Genomic DNA, 24,437 nt, shown 5'->3' with positions numbered 1-24,437 from the left:
GTTTATGGTCTTCCTTCTCCTGTCTTCTGAAGAAAAAAAAAATCTTGTACAATACTATAAACACTGTTTCTGCATCATGTTTTTTCTACTTAATGATATATACTGATAATTATTTTCTATATTAGCACCTTAAGGGTGTTCTAGTTTGTTTATTCTTTTCCATTTGCTTATTCTTGTATCCTAAAGATGTACCATCATTTATTTAGCCAACATTCCAATTAAGGAAGATTTCATTTGTCTTCAAGCTTTGTTCCTGTTATAAGATGACAATGTAGAACATTATGCTCATGCCCTCTCACACATTGCAAATATATCCATAGGATAAGTTCCTAGAAATAAGATGCCTGGGTTAAGATGGCACTTGTTATTTTAGTAAATACAGCCATATTGCACATCATAGTGTACTCCAGTTGGTAATATGAAGGAGTTTTTCCACACACCTTTGCCAACTCAGTGTGTCATCAACTGTTTTGATCTTTGCTAAGCTAGAAAAAGATGTCATCTCATTGTAATTTTAATTTGTATTCTTCTTTTGAGTGAAGATAAATTTCTTTCAGGATCAAAATAATGTTATAGAATGATTTATATTTTCTTTTTTGTGCACCATTTGTTTTATTCATTGCCATTTTTTTCCTATTAGGTTGTTTGTCTTTTTCTCATTGAGACAAATACAGTTTACAACCTGAAGTGAAAACATGTTCTTTTTACAACAAGGATTCTAATGAATGTTTCTTATGACCAATAGATTCTGGTCTTAAGGTTATAACCTGAAAATATTAAAACAAACCTTTGAAGTTTATGGGAATGGTCTTTGCCCTTTTCAGCAAACAGTCCTATACAGAACTTCAACATGATGACAAATTATAAGATAAATACTGATTTAATTTTGTTAAAAAATTGGGAACAGTTATGTAAATAATTGCTTGCTTTTTCTATCAATCTAATAATAGGTAATGGCTGTAATATAATTTTTCTTTCAAAGCCCCTACATCAACAGACTCTCATTCTTTGAAAATACTTGATTAGCTGAAGAAGACCTATAGTTTCTCCCTGCATTGCATTTTTTAAAGATTTTATTTATTTATTTGACACAGAAAGAGAGAGATCACAAGTAGGCAGAGAGGCAGGCAGAGTGAGAGGGGGAAGCAGGCTCCCCACTGAGCAGAGAACCCGATGCAGGGCTCAATCCCAGGACCCTGTGATCATGACCTGAGCCGAAGGCAGAGGCTTAACCCACTGAGCCACCCAGGTGCCCCTGCATTGCATTTTTTTAGCCAAGTCTTAAATAACTATTTAGAAGATTAAAATTTCATTCCCACACCTTATTTTTCCTTGTGAATATCAAAACTGCACTTTTCCAATCTTCCAGACCACCCAGAGAGGTTTGTGATTTGACTTTCCAGTTTTATTAGTGTCCTAAAATGTAATTTATCTAGGTCAAGAGAGTTCATTCTGAGCAGCTGGGGACTTTGTAATCTCTCTTCCCATCTTGGGCACCAGTTCCCTCTCATTTCTATTGTTTTATTCTTTGTAGTTGGGATATCATTCCTCTTGACCTGTAAGAAACCCAATAGGAATTAAAGCATTCCCACTTTTATCTTCCATTAACCTGTACTAGACCATCTTCTCCAAAAGCAAACCTCTTTTTTCCTTGAAATTCTTTTGCTCCAAATATACTTTTAGAAGCCTTTTTTTCACCGTAGATCTTTTTTATACTTTCTTAGAATCATGTTTTTACTGTACTACAATTTTAATTTTTTTCTTACCAGTCTTCCATTCTGTTAAAAGCAAGTCTTTGTTGCTATTAATAGCAAAACTTATATAATGATACTTTGGAATTGGTTGCATGAGAACTTCAGAAGCAGTGTTACCATTATTTCTTAATTTCCCTCAAAAGGAAGCTCTGCTCTGCATAGGGATGCCATCCCCTTCTGAGTATGTATGAGGAGAAACATGGGAACACTTCCAATAGTTTTCGAACAACTTCTGTTTAAGTGAATGAATGGACCACCTGGTTTACCAACTATATCGCCCAAGGGATGACTTTGATTGGCAGACAGAATACACGGTAGAATCAATGGAAGTTAAATGAGAAAGGTTTTGAACGCTTGATGATAGTGGGTTTTGGTAGAAAATAGCAGGCAAAGATTTCAGATACATTCAGAAATGCTGTGCACCTGCAATTTGGAATTCTCAAAACAGTACCATTTTTTAATAACTTAAAAGGCACAGCCACCTTTCTTGTCTGATTTCAAAAGCTCTATCCATGAAGGTGTTTACTCATAAAATTGTATCATTGGAAGGTAAATGTTACATCCATGAGGTGAGTATGGAAATGAATTAAAATTCTAGGATTAACACTTACCCATTCCCAGTTCTCCTACACACTATCTAGAGCCATGCTTCTCAAACTTTAATGTGGGTGGAATAAGCTGAAGATCTTGTTAGAATGCAGTTTCCTGGTGGTACAGACTACCAGTCTGGGAATGATACTTTGAAAAATATTTTCATGGATTCTTAATTAGGCAAATAGTCATAAATATAATAAATATATGGGAAGAATTGTATAAATGATATAAATGATATAAATCATATAATGAACAAAATGCAACTTTATGTATTCCTCACGAATCTTCATATACTTCCCCCATGTTGGACAGTGAGAAGAAAAGACCTCACTCAGAAACAGTTTTATCAATCTCTTTATATGTGTTACTGTCTCTTGAATAAATGGCAAATCTTTCAGATTCCTTAGCTCTCCTCTTGCTCCTTTCTAGGATGCCATCTGTATTGATAGGTAAGGGAAAATTACATGGACTACATGACCTACAATCCCCATGCCAGCCTCTGTACTCTCCTGGACTTTCCAGTCTTGCAACATTGTCCCTTGTCTGCCTGGTACCTACCCTACTGACCTCATAGCTCTAAACTTGTATTTTCATCAGGAAATGTGGTGCTCTGCTTACTAAACTGTATTGGTTGCTAAAGGAATCCTTAAATAATTTAGTTACCACTGAAGAACACTTAAAATTCTAAATACATAATTATGATACCTCTAAAAGCAAATGTGACTATCATTATGGGTAAGTGACTGCCAAGAAGTTATAACAACATAAAGCCACACGATGCCCTTTTTTGGTTGGGGGAGGGTATGGATTTGGTGTTAACAGAACAGTGAATCAGGTGCTTGTGGGAAAAAATAAAAACAAGAGAACCTATAACCATAATCTTTGTGATTTTATTTAAAAAGGAAAAGAAAAGAAAAATATGCAGAAAAATTATTTAACACTAAAAATAACACTTTCAGGAATACTTATTTTAAGTGAAACTATTTTACTATTTAATTGTCATCTCATAAACTTACAATTATATAAGCTTCTACTCATATTTGAGAGTTAAAAAAAATTACCAAAATGGTGAAAATTAATTTAGAGATGAATATTTCTAATGAAACTCAGAATTCTCAATGTAAAGTTTTAAGGAATACTTGAAATATTCAAATTCAGAATAAACTTAAATACTGTTAGTAGGGAAATACATCACAAGTTACGTGATTCTTCCCATTGAAGATATAAGCAAATTTGGTGCACTAGGTTTGCTTAGAAATGCTGCAGTGTTATTTTTTTCCTTAATATACAGTTCTCTACCTTGAGATTTAATGTATATTACTTAATATGTAATTGAAAAGAATAAAATATTATAAATCTAATTAAAATATAATTCTATATTGTATAAATCTTCCTATCATCTAACAGACAAAATTAGGTGGTTACTACTTTTAGTCAGTTGTACTTGACTTAGATAACACCATTTTATTCCAAATACTTCCAAATTGCCACTTATCTGCTGTTCTTTTTGTCATACCTTTCCCTTATTCTTCCTGGCTCTCCCTTGAGAGCTATAGCGTGTCTGGGCTCATTCCTTTACGTGTTGGAAAATATACATACTATATATGGAATTATACATATTATGGAAGATATCAAATACTTCAATGTGTATCTGATACATATTTTGAAAAGGAGATACCTTAGTTGTTTAATTTGCTCTATAATTTCAATATACAGATCAATATATTAAAAATTTGGGAGTTTGCATGTCCAATACTTCTGAAGCTATAGCTTCCAACTTCTGAACACCTCATTGCCTCCTCTGGACACAACAAGTATTCAGCAATTATTGATCATAAGAAGGCACAAAGTATGTAGTTAATAAAAGCACCCATAATTATTTAACTCCCAGTGTTTTAATAACAAAAAACACAGACTGCATTTATAATAACTGAATATGTATTATGCTAGTCATTAAAATGAGATTGATTTTAAATAGAAATTAATAACTATTAAGCATTCAAAAGGAAAAATATGGAAGCACTCACTAGAATGTGTAGGCTACAACTAAAATTCTACTTATTGACCCATGAAATTACAAAACCATGTGTGCATACTTTTAGTTTGTAAGATTCATTTGAGAGAACTTTTGTGAATTACCCATAGAGAAAACGTGGATATATAGGCATCTCTGTCTTTTAAATTATCTGATGAAGTAGGTGATAAGGAACAAAAAATTAATAATTCATGGTAACATTTATTACAATAGATCTTCTGGCATTAGCATAGTAATAAGTACTAGTGATTTACATAATTAGAGAGATAACACAAATACAAAATTATGCACACATACACACTCCTGTGCTTTACTCAAAGCTAAGCAGATGTTATCTGAGATACTATACTGATTTTGCCATTATAGCTGAAGTCAGATTTATTAGAGACAGTGTTATGTTTATTATCTTTAGTATCTTCAATGGGTCAGTTATGAATAGAGCATTAACTATTTTATGACTAAATTAAGCAGAATTCTGGACACTGTAGCATTAAGAACAATTATTTAAAGTAGCTTTAGAGAAGAAAAGTAGTCTGTTAAAGGCATGTCTGATTTGAATAAGAATAAAATAATCAATAGAGTTAGAAGGTTAGAAATGAATGATCAGTAGTCATTTCTAATTTTTCATTAATGTAAATATAGCTGAAAGAATATTCTTTGTAGGTATTCTCACAAACCCATGTGACAATACCTGGTAGAAATGCTGACTCATTAGAGTATTCACATCTTTATTATATGTTGTAAATTGCTTTCCACAGGCAGCAGAAAATGACATGAATTTAGTATTTTAATTTGCATATCCCTGGTTAAACAGCTTTTCAAGTTTGTTGGCCCTTCAGACTTTTCCTTTTATGAGTCAAGTCTTCAAATACTTTACCCAATTTTTAACTGGATTGTTTGTTTTCTCTTACAGATTAATAAAAGTTCTCTGTATAATCTGGGTTCTAACAGTCCTACACATCCGAAATACAGGTCCACAATTCCTTATCCAAAACCTTATCATTGACTTTACAGGAGACCAATGAAAATGTTCACTTAGCTGGAGTGGTAGAAATCATAGAGAGTGAGAATATAAAAATTAAGTTTGGCAGGTTGAATGGAACCCTGGGACCCAGATGAAGACTGACATGTTATGTGAACCAAAGAAGGGTTATTCTATCACGGGTTCCTTTCTTTTGTTTCAGAAACCCTCGTGTTTGCTTTGTTTTACATATATGTTTAAGGAAAGGCTATTCAGAAGAGAAACTTCAAATTTTTTTGTTGTCATTGCTATTTTTTTAAACACAAGTCTAATCCAGTTATCCATTTATTGCTTGAGCATATGGAAGAATTTAGAAAGAGTTGTTTTAGATAATAACTGTAATTTTGGTATGGCACTTAGTAGTAGTAAACAAAGCATTTTTAATTTTACTTGAAGTGTGTCAATCATGAAGTCAGAGTTAAATTGCTTTTTTTCTTTTGAAAATTTTTTATTGAAGTGTAGTTGACATATAATATTATATTAGTTTCAGGTGTACTCAGTTGCTCTTTGCTTTTTTTTTTGAAAATTACCCTAACTGCTGTTTTATATTTTAGAAAGAAACTTCTACTGTTTTATAATATTTATATTAAGAAAATACTCTCTATCAAGACTATGTCCAGTTGCCATATGGATAATAAATTCAGCATTGTGCTGTATCATTTTAAAGTGATACAGATATCACTGACCAAGGTGAATGTGCAATGCAAGAAAAAGATAAATCCGATATAGCAAGACTACCTTCTGTTCCATATGCCTCTTTATTCCATAGAATACACTGTGTCCCTGAATCCATCTGGGTATTTCAAACAGTGTTTTTAAGAATAATTCAGCCAGAAACTGAAACCTACAATTTTAGTTGGAGTTTATCAGAACCATGTTTAAATGAGGTCTAAGTCATAGTGTACATAGTAGTACATCTGAAAAAAATACATAAAAGATGGCATTACAATGTTCCATATAAGGAAAAGGAGAGAAAGGCTATTAATATTAAATCATCCTATTTAATGTACACTGGAAATGAAGACCATGAGAAGACATTCTTTCATTTGCTCATTTATATATTCAATAATTCAGTGGTTCTCAGTCAGGGTTGATTTTATTCTCCAGGGGAATTTTTCAGTGTCTGGGGACTTTCTTGGTTCCCACACCTGGGGGAGAAGGAGGTGGTACTAGCATCTTGTCAATCAGGACCAGGGATGCTGCAAAGCATCCTACGATAAAAAGGCAGTTTCCTATAACAAATCATTGTTCTGATCAAAATGTTGGTCATGCTATGGTTGGAAAAACCCTACTTTAAAATTATATGTTAATCAAAAATACTTTGTTCTGGTTCTAAACCCTGTGATTTATCATGGAAAATCTAACTGTATATATGGAATATACTTTAATTCATACAACATATAGCATGGTAATTAAGCATGCAGGGTATGACTCAGACAGACTGGGGTTCAAATCTTATATCTACCGTCTGTTAGCTTGTGCCTTAGGCAAATTTCCTCACCACTTGTGACTCTAGTTTTTTTTTTTTTTTAAATCTGAAAAAAATGACAGTTAAGTGTGGTAAAAGGCTCTGCAGTAGAGCTTGAGTGAGATTAACTAAGATGATTTATGTTAAGTGCATAGCAGAGTGTTTATACTAGTAAATTCTCAATAAATGGTACCAGTTAGTATTACTTCTGCATATACTAAATCATTTGATCTTGACCTACTATGAATATCCTGGTCACATACCATATTTCATTCCTGCGAAGACACCATTGATTAAGAATATGCATCATTATTTTATCTGTCACTAAGAAAGAGGTGCTGTCACTTAGACTGTGACATGCCATCATTTATAAAATGTGTCCCAATTTTAGAGCAATTAATTTGTGGAAAGAAAATGTGGGTCCTAGACATGATTATTATAAAGCCCATCAGCGAGTCTTCTTAGGTGCAACTGAATGAGGCTCCCATTAACTCCATTCAATTTCAAATTCACTTCAAAGGGCGCAGGAACAGAAACACAGTTTCCCAGGAAGGCAGGATCAGGCATCTATCTTCGGTGGGATTAGAATTCACAGGGGCTTGTGCAGCATTCACAGAGCTATGCAAGAAATTTTTCTCCCCTCAACCCCACCGCCCCACTCTGGCATCTGCACACTCCCAGATGACAGGTCAGGTGCAAAGGAAGGAGACACCTAGAGGTGCTGTGTCAACTCTGCCCTTGAAGCCTGATGTGCCCCAGGAACCAATATCTTATGACATAGGTAAAGTTTCCAAGATCCATGAAAGATACATGATCAGTTATAAGAGTTACTACACTTAGGGGATCCCCCAAACTATGGCTTTCCATTTAACATTTGTAGTTCATAAGCAGAACTCCAAAGCCAGGTGTAATTTACCCATCAATCTTTATTTTTTTTATTATTTTTTTTAGCAATATTGTTATGACCTAGTAACACAGTTGACATTACAACTTTGTCAGATTTCCATGTAGAAAAAGCTAGAAAGTTCTTCAGAGATCAACTTTTCATACAGTCGGGCAATACTATCTGTAATTCTCAGATACTGAAATACTAAAACTCAGAGAATTCAAGTGACTTGCCCCAACTCATGAATCACTAAGTCTAAAACCCAGAAGTTCTTGCCCCTCATCTGATCATTTCCAAAAACACTGCAATACACCAAAGCGGGAGTTAGCACACTACATGGCAAGGGACAAATTCAGTCCACCACCTGGTTTTGTACATAAAGTATTATTGGAACACAGTCATGCTCATTTGTTTGCACTACCTCTGTTTGCTTTCACGCTGCACCGGTGACAGTCAGGTATGATAGGAACCATATGGCCTATAAAGCCTAAGGATTTACTGTCTGGCCCCTTATAGAAAATGTTTGTGGAGACCTGCTCTAAGGTCTAACTATAAATTGTTTGACTGTCTCTATGAGTCTGTATGAGGAGATAAAAGGCAAAATATGATTCTCGTGTTTTATCCTTAAAAATAACTACCTCTATAATTATACTGTGCTCCTGAAGATTTGAGAGCCATAAATCCCAAGAGCAGCCATTTCTCTAGATCAGTGGTTGGCTAACTTTTTTCCAGAAAGGATCAGAAAGGAAAAGTTTTCGAATGTACCTTACGATTTATGGGCCATATGGTGTCTGTTGAAAATAATCATTTCATGCCAGGATCAGAATTTAGGGAGCTGGGCTTAAAAGTCCATAGTCTTTACTGCTAAGGACTTAGGAACGTAGTAAAACCTGGGGAGCACCACTTTCAGTAAATGACTCTGGTTAAAGTATTGCTTTAAGCAGATCAGAGATTTAGTTCTCATTCCAAAACTGTATTTATATAGAGTTTCAGAGTAAGTCTATCAGGTTTCCACAAGCAAGTACTTCCTTCCAAACACTGTGGCTTCAACTAACTCCCATGGGAATTTGCTTGTAACTACTCTCTCTTCTCTACATCCCTCCAGTTTAATCTTCACCAGCAGCCAGAATGATCTGTTAAAAAATCAGTCCAATAACAGCACTCCCGTGTTGAAAACACTCTTGTGGTTCCTAATCTCTTTCAGAGTAACAGTCAACGTCCTCACACAGTTGCCCTGCAGGGCTTACCCTTCCCAACCTCTCTGGTCTGCTTCCTGCTATTCTCCCCTTGCTTGCCAGGTTCCACTCACCCAGGCTTCCTTATTTTTTTACTGAACATGCCAGACACAGTGCTGCCCCCGGGCCTTTGCGCTCATGGTTTCCTCTGCATGCATCAGTCTTCCCTGAGATAGCCCTTTGATTCATTCTTTCACTTCCAACTAATCTTTTGATCAAAGACTAGCTTCTCAGTGAGACTTTTCCCTCTACACCTTCTCAGATGTGCCCCTCCCATCCTTCCTTAGCCCACACATATATCTATGTCTACCTGATGCTTTGTTGTTGTTTTTTCCTCTTTAGCACTTTTCACGCTCTGAGGTACCATAATTTATATATTGTTGTTCATCATTGCCATTAGAAGGAAAGCTTCATGAGGACATGAAAATTTTTTCTTTTTCATTCACTGTTAAATATCCATTGCCTAAGCTCTTTATAACATAAGAGGTATTCTTATATTTAGTCAGTATTTATTGAATGAATTAATGCATTGGGGTTTTGTTGGTAATATTTCATTTGTCAGAATAATTCTTTGCATAGGGTGCCTGGGTGGCTCAGTGGGTTAAAGCCTCTGCCTTCCACTCAGGTCATGATCCCAGGGTCCTGGGATCGAGCCCCACATCGGGCTCTCTGCTCAGTGGAGAGCCTGATCCCCCCTCTCTCTCTGCCTGCCTCTCTGCCTACTTGTGATCTCTGTCTGTCAAATAAATAAAAAAATCTTTTAATAAAATAAAAAGAATAAGTCTATGCAAAAGACTCTGAAATCCCTTCTTCATGAGTGTAGGGCTTCTAAGTGTGGCTTCTGAATATCAGTCTCATTACTTGATGGTCACATCTGTGTCCACTCTATTATTAGCCTTGAACAGTCTAAGTAGGTACCTTCATAGATTATATCTTCTTGGTTTTATAACACTTGCCACTTTAAAACAAATCAATATTGCATTATACTTTGTATATTTGGACAGATTATTTTTGAAATCCATAAATCTCTAAATCAGAAAAAAGCCTCCCTTTGGTGGGCTGCCCTTGATTAGCTCTGAATGGAAAGAGAGAATCTGTCATTCTTTGTCAATCAGCTTGGCACATACTTGACAGCGTGCAGTTACAGAGAAGGAGAGCCACGTTGCCGTGGTCTCACAAACCTAATTGTAGATAAATAAAAGAACAGTCACCCATTATGAGGGGAAAGAGAAAGAAACGCAACAGCACAATGTTGTGTTTTTCCATCCATCAGCCTTCATTTGTCAGAGTCTGCCTGACAATGTAGGCCAGAGAAGTCAGGCTCTAACACAATATTGATTCCATTCCATTTTTCGTTTCTTGCTACCCTTTTTAGCGAACAGTTTGTATGTGGAATGAGAGATGGTGCAGCCGAAATATGTGACCAGGGTACATTTATTTTAAAGGCTTACTTTGGTTTTTCATTCTAGGAACCCATATATTTGTTTGTTTGTTTGTTTGACTGTTTCAATATAATGTTGTAATTGTTAGCTCTTGCTGCAGTAACAAATAGTCCTAAATCTCAGTGACTTATAACAACAAACATTCATTACTCTTGTGTCTGTAGATCAACTGCATCTTTACTTCACACTGTGGATCACAATCGTGGATCTGCTTCAAATGTCATCTTATTACAAAACCCAGGCTGAAAGAGCAACTCCCATATGGTACATTATTCTCTCATGGTAGAAGACAGGAAATGGGGGTACTAGCTGATGTTGTATTGTCTTTAAAGTCCTAGCTTATAACTGTCAAACAGTCTCCTCTGCTCACAGTTCATTGGTCAAAAACTAAGGCACATGGTAAAGACCAAAATCAGTGAGGAGGAAAGTGCACTCATGCACAGCGTAGCCATGTTTATAGGGTCAGCGAATAATAATGAAGTAATAAACCGATTGTAGCATTCACCAACATGTTGGAATTCCCATATTTCAAATATACGCTTTTTTACATTTCACTTTCTCTGAAATTGAGGTGTATTTCATAATGGTGTCTACAAAATCTGATTTTTTAACTTTCTTAGTTCATAAAATGATAGTGGTTCTTAGAATCCATGATATCTTAGAGCTCATAAAAAAAAATTGTTTATTGTGGGGATTGACAAAATAGCCAATGGCAGGAAATACTCTATAAAACACCAAGGTAATGGTCTTTAAGTTTGCTAAGGAAAATGTTGTCATTTTTATCTTGAATTTCTTTTTCTTTTCAATAGCCACATACTTATCTCATTCACACCAGCTTATTTGAATGAAAAACCATGCATTAGTAGTAAATCTTTTATCTGTCCATATATATTCATTTTAAAACTTCAATTCAAATACAAAGTATGATTCATTCAAAACCCTTTTGTGAGGTCTCCACTGAGGTTCTGAGGGTAGTGGAAGAGATCCTTCTTTCCTGGTTCTTGCCTTCTACTCCTGTACCATTTCTTCCCTTTTCCCCGCATGGGATCACCATGCTGCCTCCAGCTCCTGTCTTTGCAAATCCCAGATTTCCCCTTGCAGTACCTAATACCATCTTTTCCTTTTGTCAGCCTGGTGCATAAGCTCTCTGTGTTCCAAGCCTTCACTCAAGCCTTTCTTCAGCTGTGAAGCTGACCCCCACCCTCTTGTTGTCCCTCAAACACAGAACTCACCAGTTCTTTCTCTACGCCCCACTGTACATTGTATTTTCCTGGCTGTTCTGCCTATTCCCTTGTAAGTTTAATATATGATCATTTGTCTTTATCCCTTACAAAGGACTGTGTTATGCCCTGTAGTATTCACAGTTGCCAGCCAAAACTTTAAAATATAGTAAATACTCATTCCATGTTTGTCAAATGAACAAAGAATGAGTGAATGTTGGAACATATGTGAGAAGCTGTTTATAGCCTCCTTATATGGTGATACATAGCACACCATATATACCTATTATTCATGTGTTATGAGGCTAGCAATAGGTAAAATGAATGGAGAAACCATTAAAAATTTTAAAAAAGTAAAACAGGGCAAAATATCTCTCTGTTACACTTTCCTTAGGGCAACTTTCTAGTTAAAAAAAAAAAAAACAAATGTGCATAATCAGCTTAAGATGAAATTAGAAATCCAACATTGACTATCAATTTTTAGCAAATGTAAGTGCGCATTAATTTGCATCAGAATTCCTGCTTTCCACCTCACAGGTGTTGTCGAGTCTTTTTTCTTCAGTAACCTTTGATTTGTGACTCATCAGATCAAGAACTCCACAATAAGAATAATACTGTTTCATAAGAAATAACTAAGACCAAAGTTGCTTAGAATGTCACTCCATTTGGAAAATATGTGAGAGCTAGCTTTTAAAATACACCATGATATTCTCCTAGTGATTATTAACGAAGGATTTCTCTCTGTTCTCTAATTGCTACAAAATATTTTCTTAAAATTATGCCTCCTGGTGAGCAGTCTTACACTGTAGGGGATATATTAAGAATAAGGCAGGGGCAAAAACCTAAATGGAAAGGTGCTTTTATTAGAGGTGAGGGTTTTTTGTTTTTGTTTTTGTTGTTGTTGAAATTCTATGAAGACTTTCTTGTCTGAATGTTCTTTGAAGTCTAACACTTTCTACTTACAAAAACTGGCCACTATAATTAGCTGTGTTTCCATTTTAGTGTGACCTCCTTCACCTTATCTTAAATCATATAGAGATATAAGGCCATTTGTGAGATAAAAGGTTTACTCAAACCAATTCTCTGACTTGGATATCATCAGTTGGACAATCATAAACCCACAGAGAGACACCCTTGGTGCATTTTAAAGGCTACAGAAGAATTTATTCCTTTTCCATGGGAAGAGACGGGATTTTCCCTCACTTGCACCCTAAAAGGATATTACAGAATGTACTGGAATTAAAGAGGAAGAGAAAAAAATAGCATGGTATTAAGAGATACTAATGTCAATTTTAGAACATATACACACACAGTATACACAGCCAAGGGAGGGATATAATGGACATTTAGTAGCATACGTTTCCTGGTTACAATTTCAGTTCTGCCACTTGCAGACCAGGTGGCTTTGGCAACTGACCTAATCTCCCTCAGTCTCAGCATCTGTAAAATTATGTAATACCCCCCTTTTCGTGGGAGTGTTAAGTATGAGGAAAAAAAATGTATGAAACACACACTGTTTGACACATCATAAACTGTTAACAACTCTGGTTTGTAAATATTGTTACAGCAGTTAATATCATTATAGCAGTTTCTTGACATTTTCAGCACAGCTAAGGATTGTAGCAGCCTTTTTTTTTTTAACTTTTGTGTGGTCCCATGCTTTGGCTGGGGTTTTTTGCTCTGCTGTGCTTTTCAATTTCTCTGTGTCAAGCATTGCATGGAGAGATATCAACATTTTTTTAAATTTAGTTCACTTACATTTCCATTTTCTCAGGATGATCATCAGCTTCGTATAATGTATTTTTCTCACACTAAAGAAAAATATACTAAAGAGTATTTTAAGTGAACTTAATTGGATTTACTACACTTGACCCTTCAAGCAATAATATTTGACCCTGAACAACTGACCTACCTTTTATCTACTAAATTCACACCACAGAAAAATGCAATGAGGTAAATTGTAGAATTTTATTTTCACAAATGGACTTTGTGAAGTGATTTAACAAAGGTACATGTAATTAGAGATCAGGTTCTCCAAAACATTGCCCAGAAATAACAACAAAGAATTTAGAGCAGAGCATGATTCTTTTGCCATTGTTCTGTTTCTGTGGGACTAAGGGTAAATCTCATCCAGGTACTTAAACTCTTCATTATTTCATTGAAGGACAATAAGAGATGACATTAGCGGTGATAGGAGGACATGCTAATAGGAAACATTTCTATAAAGGGAAATGATGTGACTTTGCAGTGCTCATTCATCAGAGGACTAAATCTGGGGCTAACCTGATGGCCTGAAGAGGGAATATCTTACCTTCTGCAAACCAGGGACATTTCACAAGGTGTGCCAACTTTTCCTCAGTTCATCTAGCAAGGACCTGCTTCAGATTTGGCTCTAAGTAGTATCTGAGCTGCCCTAATGTCAGCCTTGATGTTGTTCGTGTTTATTTGCCAATGAAAATTTCATGAACTAGAAAGCGTTTATTTCCTAAGGGAATTCCTTGTGATAAAAAAATGCAATCTCCTAACTCTATGTGCCAGAGTCTTCTGAATAGTAGCATCAATGCTTTGTAATCTTCAGAACTATTTGGGATTGCAGAAGAGGGGTAAGGAGAGAAAGATGTTAGTGTTCATCATTTGGCTGCATACCTGAAATATCAGTAGAATTATTGACTATTTGTGACCATTTTTGGAAGGTATAGTATTTCTACTGGGTGTGCGTCTTAGAGTTTTCAAAGAAGAAATACCCAATTCTCACAAAGTCCATGCTGAATTTGAACTCGTTACCAGTTCCCAAGATTTTTTTTTAAATAACTTCTAGAATTTTTTATGGTTCAGAAAGCTCTCATAATATTAGGTCCTGTTTTCCTCCATAAATATTGTTCCTCAAGGTGGTGTGAGCCTCTACATGTTGCACGCATACCCATCAAGTCACAGGGCTAGTCTTACGTTATAGAGCCCCCCTTCCACTGGCATTTATTATTAAAAAAAAAGAAAGAAATAATCCCCTTCACGAGTGTGTGCTGAACACATATAAACTGTAAGCACCCTGTGTGCCCTATAAGTTATAGTAATTTGGGTTCAGAGGACTCCCTGCTCTGATGGGCTGAGAGAAAGATACAAACAGAGTATATAAAAGAAGCAGTGGCATGAAGACACGTGCACACAGCAGTGGTGGGAGGCTCCAGGCTAGGAGAGGGAGAAAGGGAGATACGGGTTAATCAGGAGTTGCTATCTGGGGAAGATTGCCCAGGCCTGACTGACGCTTGACATTGATTAATCAATATTCCATCCCAGTGTTTAACAAGTGTTCCATCCAAAAAGTCTTCTGTAATATTTAACTTCACTTCCTTCAGCTTCAATTTATGCACATTTCTTTTATTCTCTCCTCAAGTGAGCTAGACAGCAGCCAATAAGAGAGCACTTTATATTCATATCGAAAGAGGTTTTTGTTTGTTTGTTTGGTCATTCTTCAGTCTTCTGTAGACTAAGGGAAAACAAACATTTTTTTCTAAATAATTAAAGCATTCCTCAAAAGGCCTATTTAATTTGACTGCTTAATAATTAATAAGCCTTGACATGGTGCTTTAAGTGTTTACTCTTTGGAAAGAAACTTAATCTTAACAATCATGTGGGAAGAATTATTTGGTTTTATTTCAAAGCTAAATTTTGGATCCAGAGCCCAAAAGAATCCCGTTAAAATAAGAAGTTTGTAAAATAAAATGAACATTAGGATTACTGGGATTATTGAAGCTAACAATAGCATTTATCCATATCAATCATATTCGTAAATCCTATTTCTCATTATTGCATTTGAGGGTTTTTTTTTTTTTTTAAAAACAAAGTTAATATCTGACTTTCTATTTAATAGTATTAGAGTAGAATTCAAGGAGATTTGGGATAAATATTTTCAACTTCACTGTGTTCCACAATGGCCTCTACTTCTTTTCTCTGCACTAAAGCTACTTTTTTGTGCCCCGATATGCCATGCAGAAATTGATCCACAATACATGTGGAGTCTCCAAGGGTATATTTAAATTTAGTAATTTTATTGCTAACTGTGAAGTTAATCTGCACTGTATGTGTTCTTTTCCCCAGGAAATTGAAGTAGCAGTTCAAGGTAAACAGCCGGATGTGGAAAGGATTTTGTCTAAAGGGCAGCATTTGTACAAGGAAAAACCAGCCACTCAGCCAGTGAAGGTAATGAAGCAACCTCTAGCAATATCCATTACCTCATAATGGGTTATGCTTCCCCTGTTCTACATTTGCCATTGACGTGGTCTATTTATAATCAATGAAATAACTTGTAAAGAAATATTGTCCATACCGCAATAACAGAGGCTGAGCTGTCTTTTTGATCAACATATCCTATTTATATATTGTGATCTTAAGGCTATTAACAAGTCATTGCATTAAAGGACTCATTTCTGTCCTGGTGTGCTGCCATCAATACAGAAAGTAGTCCTACCTTCAAGGTAGATTAAATTCTTTGAGGCTTTATTACTTTGCTTGCCAGCCTTGATGCTTTTCATATTGTTTGGCTTAATTCAAATCAAGCTACTGCATCATACTGTCTGTCTCCAACAGCTGTAAAGAATCACAATATGGTCTGTGACCTTTCTTTTCTTTGTGACACTCTTCTTATGAAAGAGGAAAATCAGCATTCAGGCTTTAGTACTTTATTGGGTCAAGAATTTTTACTGATATGTCATATAATTCCTACTCTCTTTGGTAAAAAGCTGGTCTGGGAGAAAGCTTTCTCCTTCTTTCCTTTCCTTGCATACATTTTGAAGTTTGGGATACATTTATTCACAGACTATGACATGAGGAGAGAAATGGAGAGCCAGCTCAGTTTTCGAAAAATAGCTAATCAATGGCTTCCATTTGCAAATGAGAGTCCGGTGATAAATAGATGTTAGGTATAGGTTACCTTATTTTCTCTACCTGATCAAAATCATAATGGGTTCCATTATGATGGAGATTCCTGAGAGCCGGGAATGGTGGCTGTTTATTGATCAGTCCTGGTTTCTCTAGGTAACGTTACAGGCTGAGATTTAGTGAGCCTCGCCCTCATGTTTAAAACTGCTCTAAAACAATGCAGGTCAATAACCTCATTATATAGAACTAGTTTGTCCTTGCAAACAACATTATCATGACTTAGACTCTGTCTCTAAGGTCACTGCTGAAGCTTGGCCCAAGCTTCATTTCTAGAAAATTGTTTGTTTTTCTTAGAGTTTATAAGGGGCCTTTCCTTAGGTAAAGTTTTAGTCTAAACATATGCTGTCCAAACACCAGATGCTAAAAGGCACAGATTTATGTGTAGAAACTGATAGACACTTATTCAAGAATAATTTGCCATCCCTAATATCCATCATCATCATCACCATCATAATAATAATTTGCAAACCGTTTCAAGCCTGGTATGATAATTTTCATGGAGCAACACTGTGTTCAGTGTTTAGATTGGGGAGCTGGTGAAAGTCCTGAAAGCAGCAAACTTCAGGGTTTCTGCTGATGCTCCAAAGAAAGTCGGTCCCAAAGCGGACACTTCCCTTGGTTAACAGAGTGATGCTGGTAGTAAGCAATAAAACAAACAAATGGACTATTCCGGAGGTCTACTGTGTCTACTCTTGTTTGCTTCTCAAAGCGTTGGTACAGAGTTTGGCACAATTGTTACAGATTAGAGATACGCACTGAAATTGTCTTTCACTTCTCTGCCTTTGTTCAAAAATAACGGAGGGAAAATTCTTAATTGAAAGTCAAGGAGATTTTTGTCTTCATTGTATGTAAACAATCCAAGAAGTTGATGCTAACTTATCATACCTCCCACTCAAGCCTTCAACTTCTGGGTCACTTGGAGATCATAACCATCTGAGTGAGCATTATCTACTTTCTGCCTTCCTATTAGTGATATGAAAGGGGAATTAGCTTTCTGAAATAAAAGGAAGAGCAAGGAGGTGCAAACTTCCCTTCTCATCTGAGTGAGCACTCTCTTTCCTTCTGGTCTCTCTCTCTCTACTTCCACATTTCCTTTTAAGTCAGCTCATTTGGGAGAAGTAGAACTTAAATGAAAATTCATTCCTGTTCTACCGTTTATCCCTTGGATTTGGAGGAGAATCAACATATCAAGTTGATAGAGGCAGAAGGCAAGATTGTCTTGGGAGAGTGGGGGTGTAGAGAAATAGTTGATTCACATGCAACACTTCAGATGGACTTTGTCCTTGGAAACACCTGAAGATGTGATGGGATTTGTGGGAGCCTGAAACACTAGAGGCTCAGTAAACACCTCATAGTTCAGAATACAGAACCCAGCACAGAAAGGCGACAAGCCTGTCGGGACTGTATAAATCTCTGCATGGATCAAAACCCTCTTTTCCCAGGTCAAGGGATGATTTTTCAGAAGGGTGATCTATTGCTCTGAAAATACATAAATAAAGCCCCTTTGAATTTTCATTTCATATATCCAAATTTAAAAATTATGCTACTCCTACTACATTTTCTCCTTAACTTCCAGATTTCTCACCCCTTCATAGATGGGGAAGGAGGGTCTGAGTAGCCTGCAGCATATTTTCAGGAAAAAGTTTGGAAATGATAAGTTATGAAGAAGAAAGTGATATTCTTAAAGAAAATGAAAACTCTTCATGATATATACATATATATGTACATATACATATATACACACACACATACAAATAAGATCTAGTGTTTATTTTTTTAAAGATTTAATTTATTTATTTGACAGACAGAGATCACAAGTAGGCAGAGAGGCAGGCAGAGAGAGACAAGGGAAAGCAGGCTCCCCGTTGAGCAGAGAGCCCGATGTGGGGCTTGATCCCGGAACCCTGAGATCACGACCTGAGCTGAAGGCAGAGGCTTGACCCACTGAGCCACCAGGTGCCCCAAGATCTAGTGCTTAAATGGATAATTCATATGTCCTGCACTTACAGACATTCTAATTGAGGATGTAGCAGAGCATGAGTCTGTTTCTTAAGAAACTGACAGTTGGCGTGTCCACATGTTGCCTCAGACAGCCTGTCTGTCCGGCTCTGATGTTCCCCTCCCAGACTGAGTTCTCTTTTGAGAACTCCCAGGCTGCATCCCTTTTGGGTTTTTTTTTTCCCCTTTTCCTTAGCTTCATCAACTTCTCTTGGATTTCTTTGATGTTCACAGATAGTAAATTTTTAGTTTCCTTTTTTGTCATCCCCGACTAACCCACTTCTTCCTTATTTTCTTTGAGAATTCCCCGTTTAAGCTCAAATATATTGTTAGAGACGATTCTACTAATGACACAAATATAGCACTCGATCTCTGATGCAAAAGTTTAGAATAATGTGACTGAAGAAATACACATTCTTTTTTTAAAAAAAATATTTTATTTATTTATTTGACAGAGAGAGATCACAAGTAGGCAGAGAGGCAGGCAGAGAGAGATGGGGGAAGCTGGCATCTTGCTGAGCAGAGAGCCTGATGTGGGACTCGATCCCAGGACCCTGAGATCATGACCTGAACTGAAGGCAGAGGCTTAACCCACTGAGCCACTCAGGTGCCCCCAGAAATACGCATTCTTTTTTTTTTAATTTATTTTTTTACTTATTTTCAGCATAACAGTATTCATTATCTTTGCACCACACCCAGTGCTCCATGCAATCCATGCCCTCTATAATACCCACCACCTGGTACCCCAACCTCTCACCCCTCTCCCGCCACTTCAAAGCCCTCAAATTGTTTTTCAGAGTCCATAGTCTCTCATGGTTCACCTCCCCTTCCAATTTCCCCCAATTCCCTTCTCCTCTCTAACTCCCCATGTCCTCCATGCTATTTGTTATGCTCCACAAATAAGTGAAACCGTATGATAATTGACTCTCTCTGCTTGACTTATTTCCCTCAGCATCATCTCTTCCAGTCCCGTCCATGTTGATACAAAAGTTGGGTATTCGTCCTTTCTGATGGAGGCATAATGCTCCATAGTGTATATGGACCACATCTTCCTTATCCATTTGTCCGTTGAAGGGTATCTTGGTTCTTATTTTGCTTTCTATCTCCTTTTACTCTCTTCCCGCTACACATGCACACACATACATATACACATGCAGTTTTATTTCATTTGATTTGTATAAGGTTCCTTCATCTTTAGAAACTGAAGATGGGTTAGATAAAGTAGATAAATTGTTAACAATTTTGCTTAAGTTATCCCTTTGGTAATAATATTTTATGATAATGCTGCTGATGGAATCTTTTCTAATACATTCCACTTTCTACAGAGTAATTTTGCAGTTTAAAAGCAGCAATAACATCAGCCATCAGTAACAACAATATTGACAACCACCAAAAAAAAAAAAAAAAAAAAAAAAAGGCAGTTGTTATTTTGTTCTTAAGGTCTTTTTTTTAAACTCTCTTTTGAACTAAAGCAGTTAGAAGACAGTTTCTTCTATTGATACTTATTCCTTAACTCAACTTTTGACATTACTCTTTCTATTAAAATGTTTTCCATGTGTGTATGTATTTTATACTTATATCACCTTCTGTGTATCAGAAGTGAGAGCACTAAAAATTTTTAAAATGTCTTGGTGACTTGCTGAAGTGATGAGATGAAACCAGCTGGCTTGCTTTGCTACCATTTTAGATTATAAAAACAAAATCTGGCTACCAAGAATCTAATGATATATGTTACTAACATTCTTGAATTCTTTTTAAATGTAACAAAAAAACGTAAGGTGTTTGGGGCCTTCTGGATTTGGTCATAGTGTTCCACCCCAACGTTTAACACAAAATAATTGCTGTAGACAAATGGTCAAGAGGGTAATTATAATCTTCCAGGCATCATCTCCTCAAATAGTAGCTGCAGAATGACAGCGTCATTAGTCATTTTCAATTAAAGTCAATCACAACCAGGGAAGTTTCATTTTCCCAGATGTTTTTTTGTTAATTAACTAGATTAAGCTTGTTTTTTCCCCAACAAGTTTGTTCTACTGCTAATATCAACATCAAACATTTTTAAGAACTTCCTTAGGGTTTATTTGTTTGCCTGATTATTTTTAATACATTACTCACAACACAATTAGAAGAAAAACCTGAAGATTTTTAGATGGTATAGCAGGTTGAGTGGTATCTAATTGGTCAAAATCTTGCCTAATGAAATATTATACTTTACAACAATATGTGGCTTTTATACATATTCTGTCAGGCACATGATCTAGTTTATCTGGTATAACTTTTCTATAACATCAAAAATCAATAGGGCGATAACAGTCATATGTTGATCCCCCTAAAATGAATAGAGCCATTTTGACTCATGCATTTGGTGAATACAATTTCCATGTCAGTGCTTATAGAAAGAGTGAGGAGAAAAATTACCAAAAGAAAGTAACAATATTAGAAAGATTGTATAATTTATTGATAGAAGAGTAGCAGCATTTCATTTTTTAAATATGTAAGTTAGGTTTACAACTGAGGAAAAGTCTTTGACTGTGAGAGGCTGAATAAATAATAATTATATATGCTTGAAAATAAGGAGAGTCCCACTTTCCCCTAGGGAAAACAAGATTTATAATAGATTTTTGAGCAATTTATGAACACTTAAAAAGGAGGATGAGATTGCAAATGTCGAATTTACCTAATATCTTAATTGAGCAGCATTCCCATAATTTAAATCTCATTTTACAGAATAACTCACTTATTAGAAATACTGCTTTCTCTGTATTATATTTTATAAAACAGTTTCACTCACACTCTTCATATGTATATTCCAGAATTCTAGAGCTCACCATCTTCCTTCTAAGCTATCTATGAAATGGATGGCACTGTTTGAATCCCTGTACGATACCATTTAGGTGTCCATCCAAAGAGTACTATGAACATACCTATAGTCAAATAGTTAGGATTTTTAGCTTACCACAGCAAGGGAGAAATCTCTCCAGGGAGACTCTGGGACATCTCAGTAAGAGGGGGTTAGAAAGAGCTGCTTCTGGGATTTGGTTGGCTAGAGGATTCTAAAGAGGGATTAGGGAAATGAAAGCCATTTGGATTAGATGCTGTCAACAGAGTCAATGTGGTGATTGGGTACCTTTAATAATAATTTCTATCTAGAAGGTGAGGGAATTGAAGCAGGGCAGACCTGTCACTGTTGAAGAAGTAGCAGTGCTTTATATTAGTCCTTCTTGTGGTGGCAGAGTGGCCTCATCTCTGCACTGTTGAAACATGGCCCTGGGGTGGCGTCGTCTGTGTGTAGTTTATTTTCTGTGACTGTTCTTTATGTTCAATCAGGGCCATCACACCTAGCAAACTGCCATTTACCAAAAGGGCCATTTTTTACTTCCTCAGTGTTATCGCTGGAATTTTTATCCCCATGCTCACTGTGCATTCAAAAGATATTAGGAGACAGAATCTTTTCATTTTTCTTAGACATGTATTTTTTTTAATCTCTCCATCAGAGTCCTTATTATTTTGCTTTCTTAAACTGTCTTTAAAAGATTTGTTTACAATGGTCTTCACCACTGGTAAGTGTGAGGTTATACCCCAGGAATAATTGCTAATGGTTTACCAACTTCCTTCACCTTTTAAAAAATTATTATTAACCAATTCTATTAGGTGACTTCTATAAGCATCCCAGATTTCCATCTCTTGAGGTTACTGCAAGCTACTATGCAGCTTCTTTTGTTCGCAATAGTAACGAATGAGACAGAAAAGACATCAAGGGGGCTCTGACAATATGAATGGACTCTTTTCTGAGGAAATACTTGGAAGGAAAGTCTCAATTAAGGCTTACTCAGTAGCTCCTGCTGGAACTGGGCAAGATCATTTAGAGATTTGAATTTCACTCCTGGCCCTCAGTTCTGTTAATTGCATTTATAAAGACAGACATAGAGACATAGATATCTCAGTTACAACATTCACATGCATGTCTGTGTACATAGCGCTGTGGGTGGATTCAGTTATTTATTTTGCCGATGTTAATTTCTTGCCAGATATTGACTTAGGAGAAACATGTAAAAAAGCCCAAACTCACTGTATTCCATTTTAAATGAAAAAAGGAAAGCTGTACTCAGAAATCATTTTTCTTATGATTAATTTCTGCTCTTGGTGAAGAATAAATTTCACACTGTTTGAGATAATTGTCTTAACATTAAATGATTATATCCAAGAAGCTTATATACCATGGAACATAATGCTCAGCTCCAAAGCTCCCCTCTAATGAAACTCAGTTTACCATTTTTTAAAAATTGCTCTCCAAGTTTCTCCTTCTGGGTAAAATAAGAATTCCCTGTGATTGTCGATTTTTGAGGGGCTCTTGTGGGGAAAGTCCGGGGTCTACAATTTACTTAGCATATTCAAAATTTTCAAATTCTGGAAATCTAATCCAAGAATAGGACTTGTTCATTATTATCCCACTCATTTCATATTTAAAGATTTTGAAAGTTAGTCATGTTTTTCATTCCCTTATATCCAGTTAAAGGGTGTTAACACGATAAAGAAATCATTACCTTCTATAGATTTGTATTGAGCCCTGCTTCAAGTTCATTATGTGAGGAACGCGGCATGAGTTGCTGCAGCCAAACATGTTTTCCTACCTAAAAGGAGTTGATGGCCTAATAGCAAAGACAGCAGTGTAGAAACTTTGGGCACTTGCCAGAGTTCCAAAAAGCCAAACCAAACCAAACCAACAAATAAAGCTTCCATAATATATACATCATCGAGTTCAACTTTGAAGTATGTGTGAAACTTGGAGAAGTTGTGAGAATGTTTTTGTTACCAGCTGAATCAAAATTTATTGCTAATCATTACAAAAGTTGGGGGAATATACAATTCTGAGCTTACTGCATTTTTAACACTAAACAGTGTCCTCAGATGTTTGTGGTACATCAGGGCACTCCTTCATTTTTCTAAATTTCTGCATTTGAAATTATAGTAGCACATTTACCCATCTGAAAAGAAAAGTGGGCAAGATAACATTTGAATAAGTGAATGGACTGTTCCAAATGTATATATTAATAAAAGGGAACTGAATATATAAACATGTTGTTTTTAGGATAACCAAAACCTTGTCCTTCATGCATTGAAATATTTTTATTTTAATGTTTTAATGAAAATTTTTATTGACCATCTTGCGCTTTGGTTCATTAAGTAGTGCATAATAACTAACCAACAATTTTATAGTACTTTGCAGTTCACACAGTTCTTTTCTCATAAAATATCTCATTTAGTTTCTCCAACAAAACTATGAGTTAGGTGGTGGTGTTATATCCACGTTTCAAGGATGATAAATCTGATTGACCTGTCTGATTTGTCACTGATGACATAAGTTGTAGCCATGAGTTAAGACAGAAATCTGGGACTTCTAATTCTAAAACACAATGGAATTGAAGCTTTTCTTTATTTTTAGAGGTGTCGTTATAAATATCATATACCGTTCTGTTTTATTATACATTGATACACATGGAATATGAAGTTTAATACAGATCACTGTTTATTCAGTTGAGAGCCAGATGAAGTAGTTGATTTTGCTTTTAGAAGCCAGATTGTAAGATAAATACATATCTTTAAATATTAGAAGCAAACTCAATGCAGTGAGATGTTTACACTGTGAGAAGAAAGTTGAACCTAAGGCAACTGTAGGAACAGAAAGCTCCCATCTCTCCTTCGCCCCTCTGGAGCCATATGCTCATTGAGTAAAAGAGTAGGCAGATCCCAGCAATATTGAAATCAATCTTTAATCTCTCAATCAAGATTGAAATCAATATTTCATCTTTCTCTCAGCACATGTAGGTGACTTCCTATAATTCAAATGA

General features: G+C 35.9%; 1 protein-coding gene across 7 annotated transcripts in view; it reads left to right on the top strand.

Moving 5' to 3' along the window:
* Positions 1-24,437, top strand: part of DMD (dystrophin) — a 2,248,143-nt gene that overhangs the window by 1,520,632 nt on the left and 703,074 nt on the right. For all 7 annotated transcript variants that reach the window (XM_059157899.1, XM_059157902.1, XM_059157904.1 and 4 more), the window contains exon 49: positions 15,751-15,852. In XM_059157899.1, coding sequence (XP_059013882.1) covers positions 15,751-15,852 — 102 coding nt within the window. The remainder of the gene's footprint in view (positions 1-15,750; positions 15,853-24,437) is intronic.

Source organism: Mustela lutreola, chromosome X (genome assembly GCF_030435805.1).
Source record: "Mustela lutreola isolate mMusLut2 chromosome X, mMusLut2.pri, whole genome shotgun sequence".
Classification (NCBI taxonomy): Eukaryota; Metazoa; Chordata; class Mammalia; order Carnivora; family Mustelidae; genus Mustela; species Mustela lutreola.
This window is presented reverse-complemented; position numbering and strand designations above follow the sequence as displayed.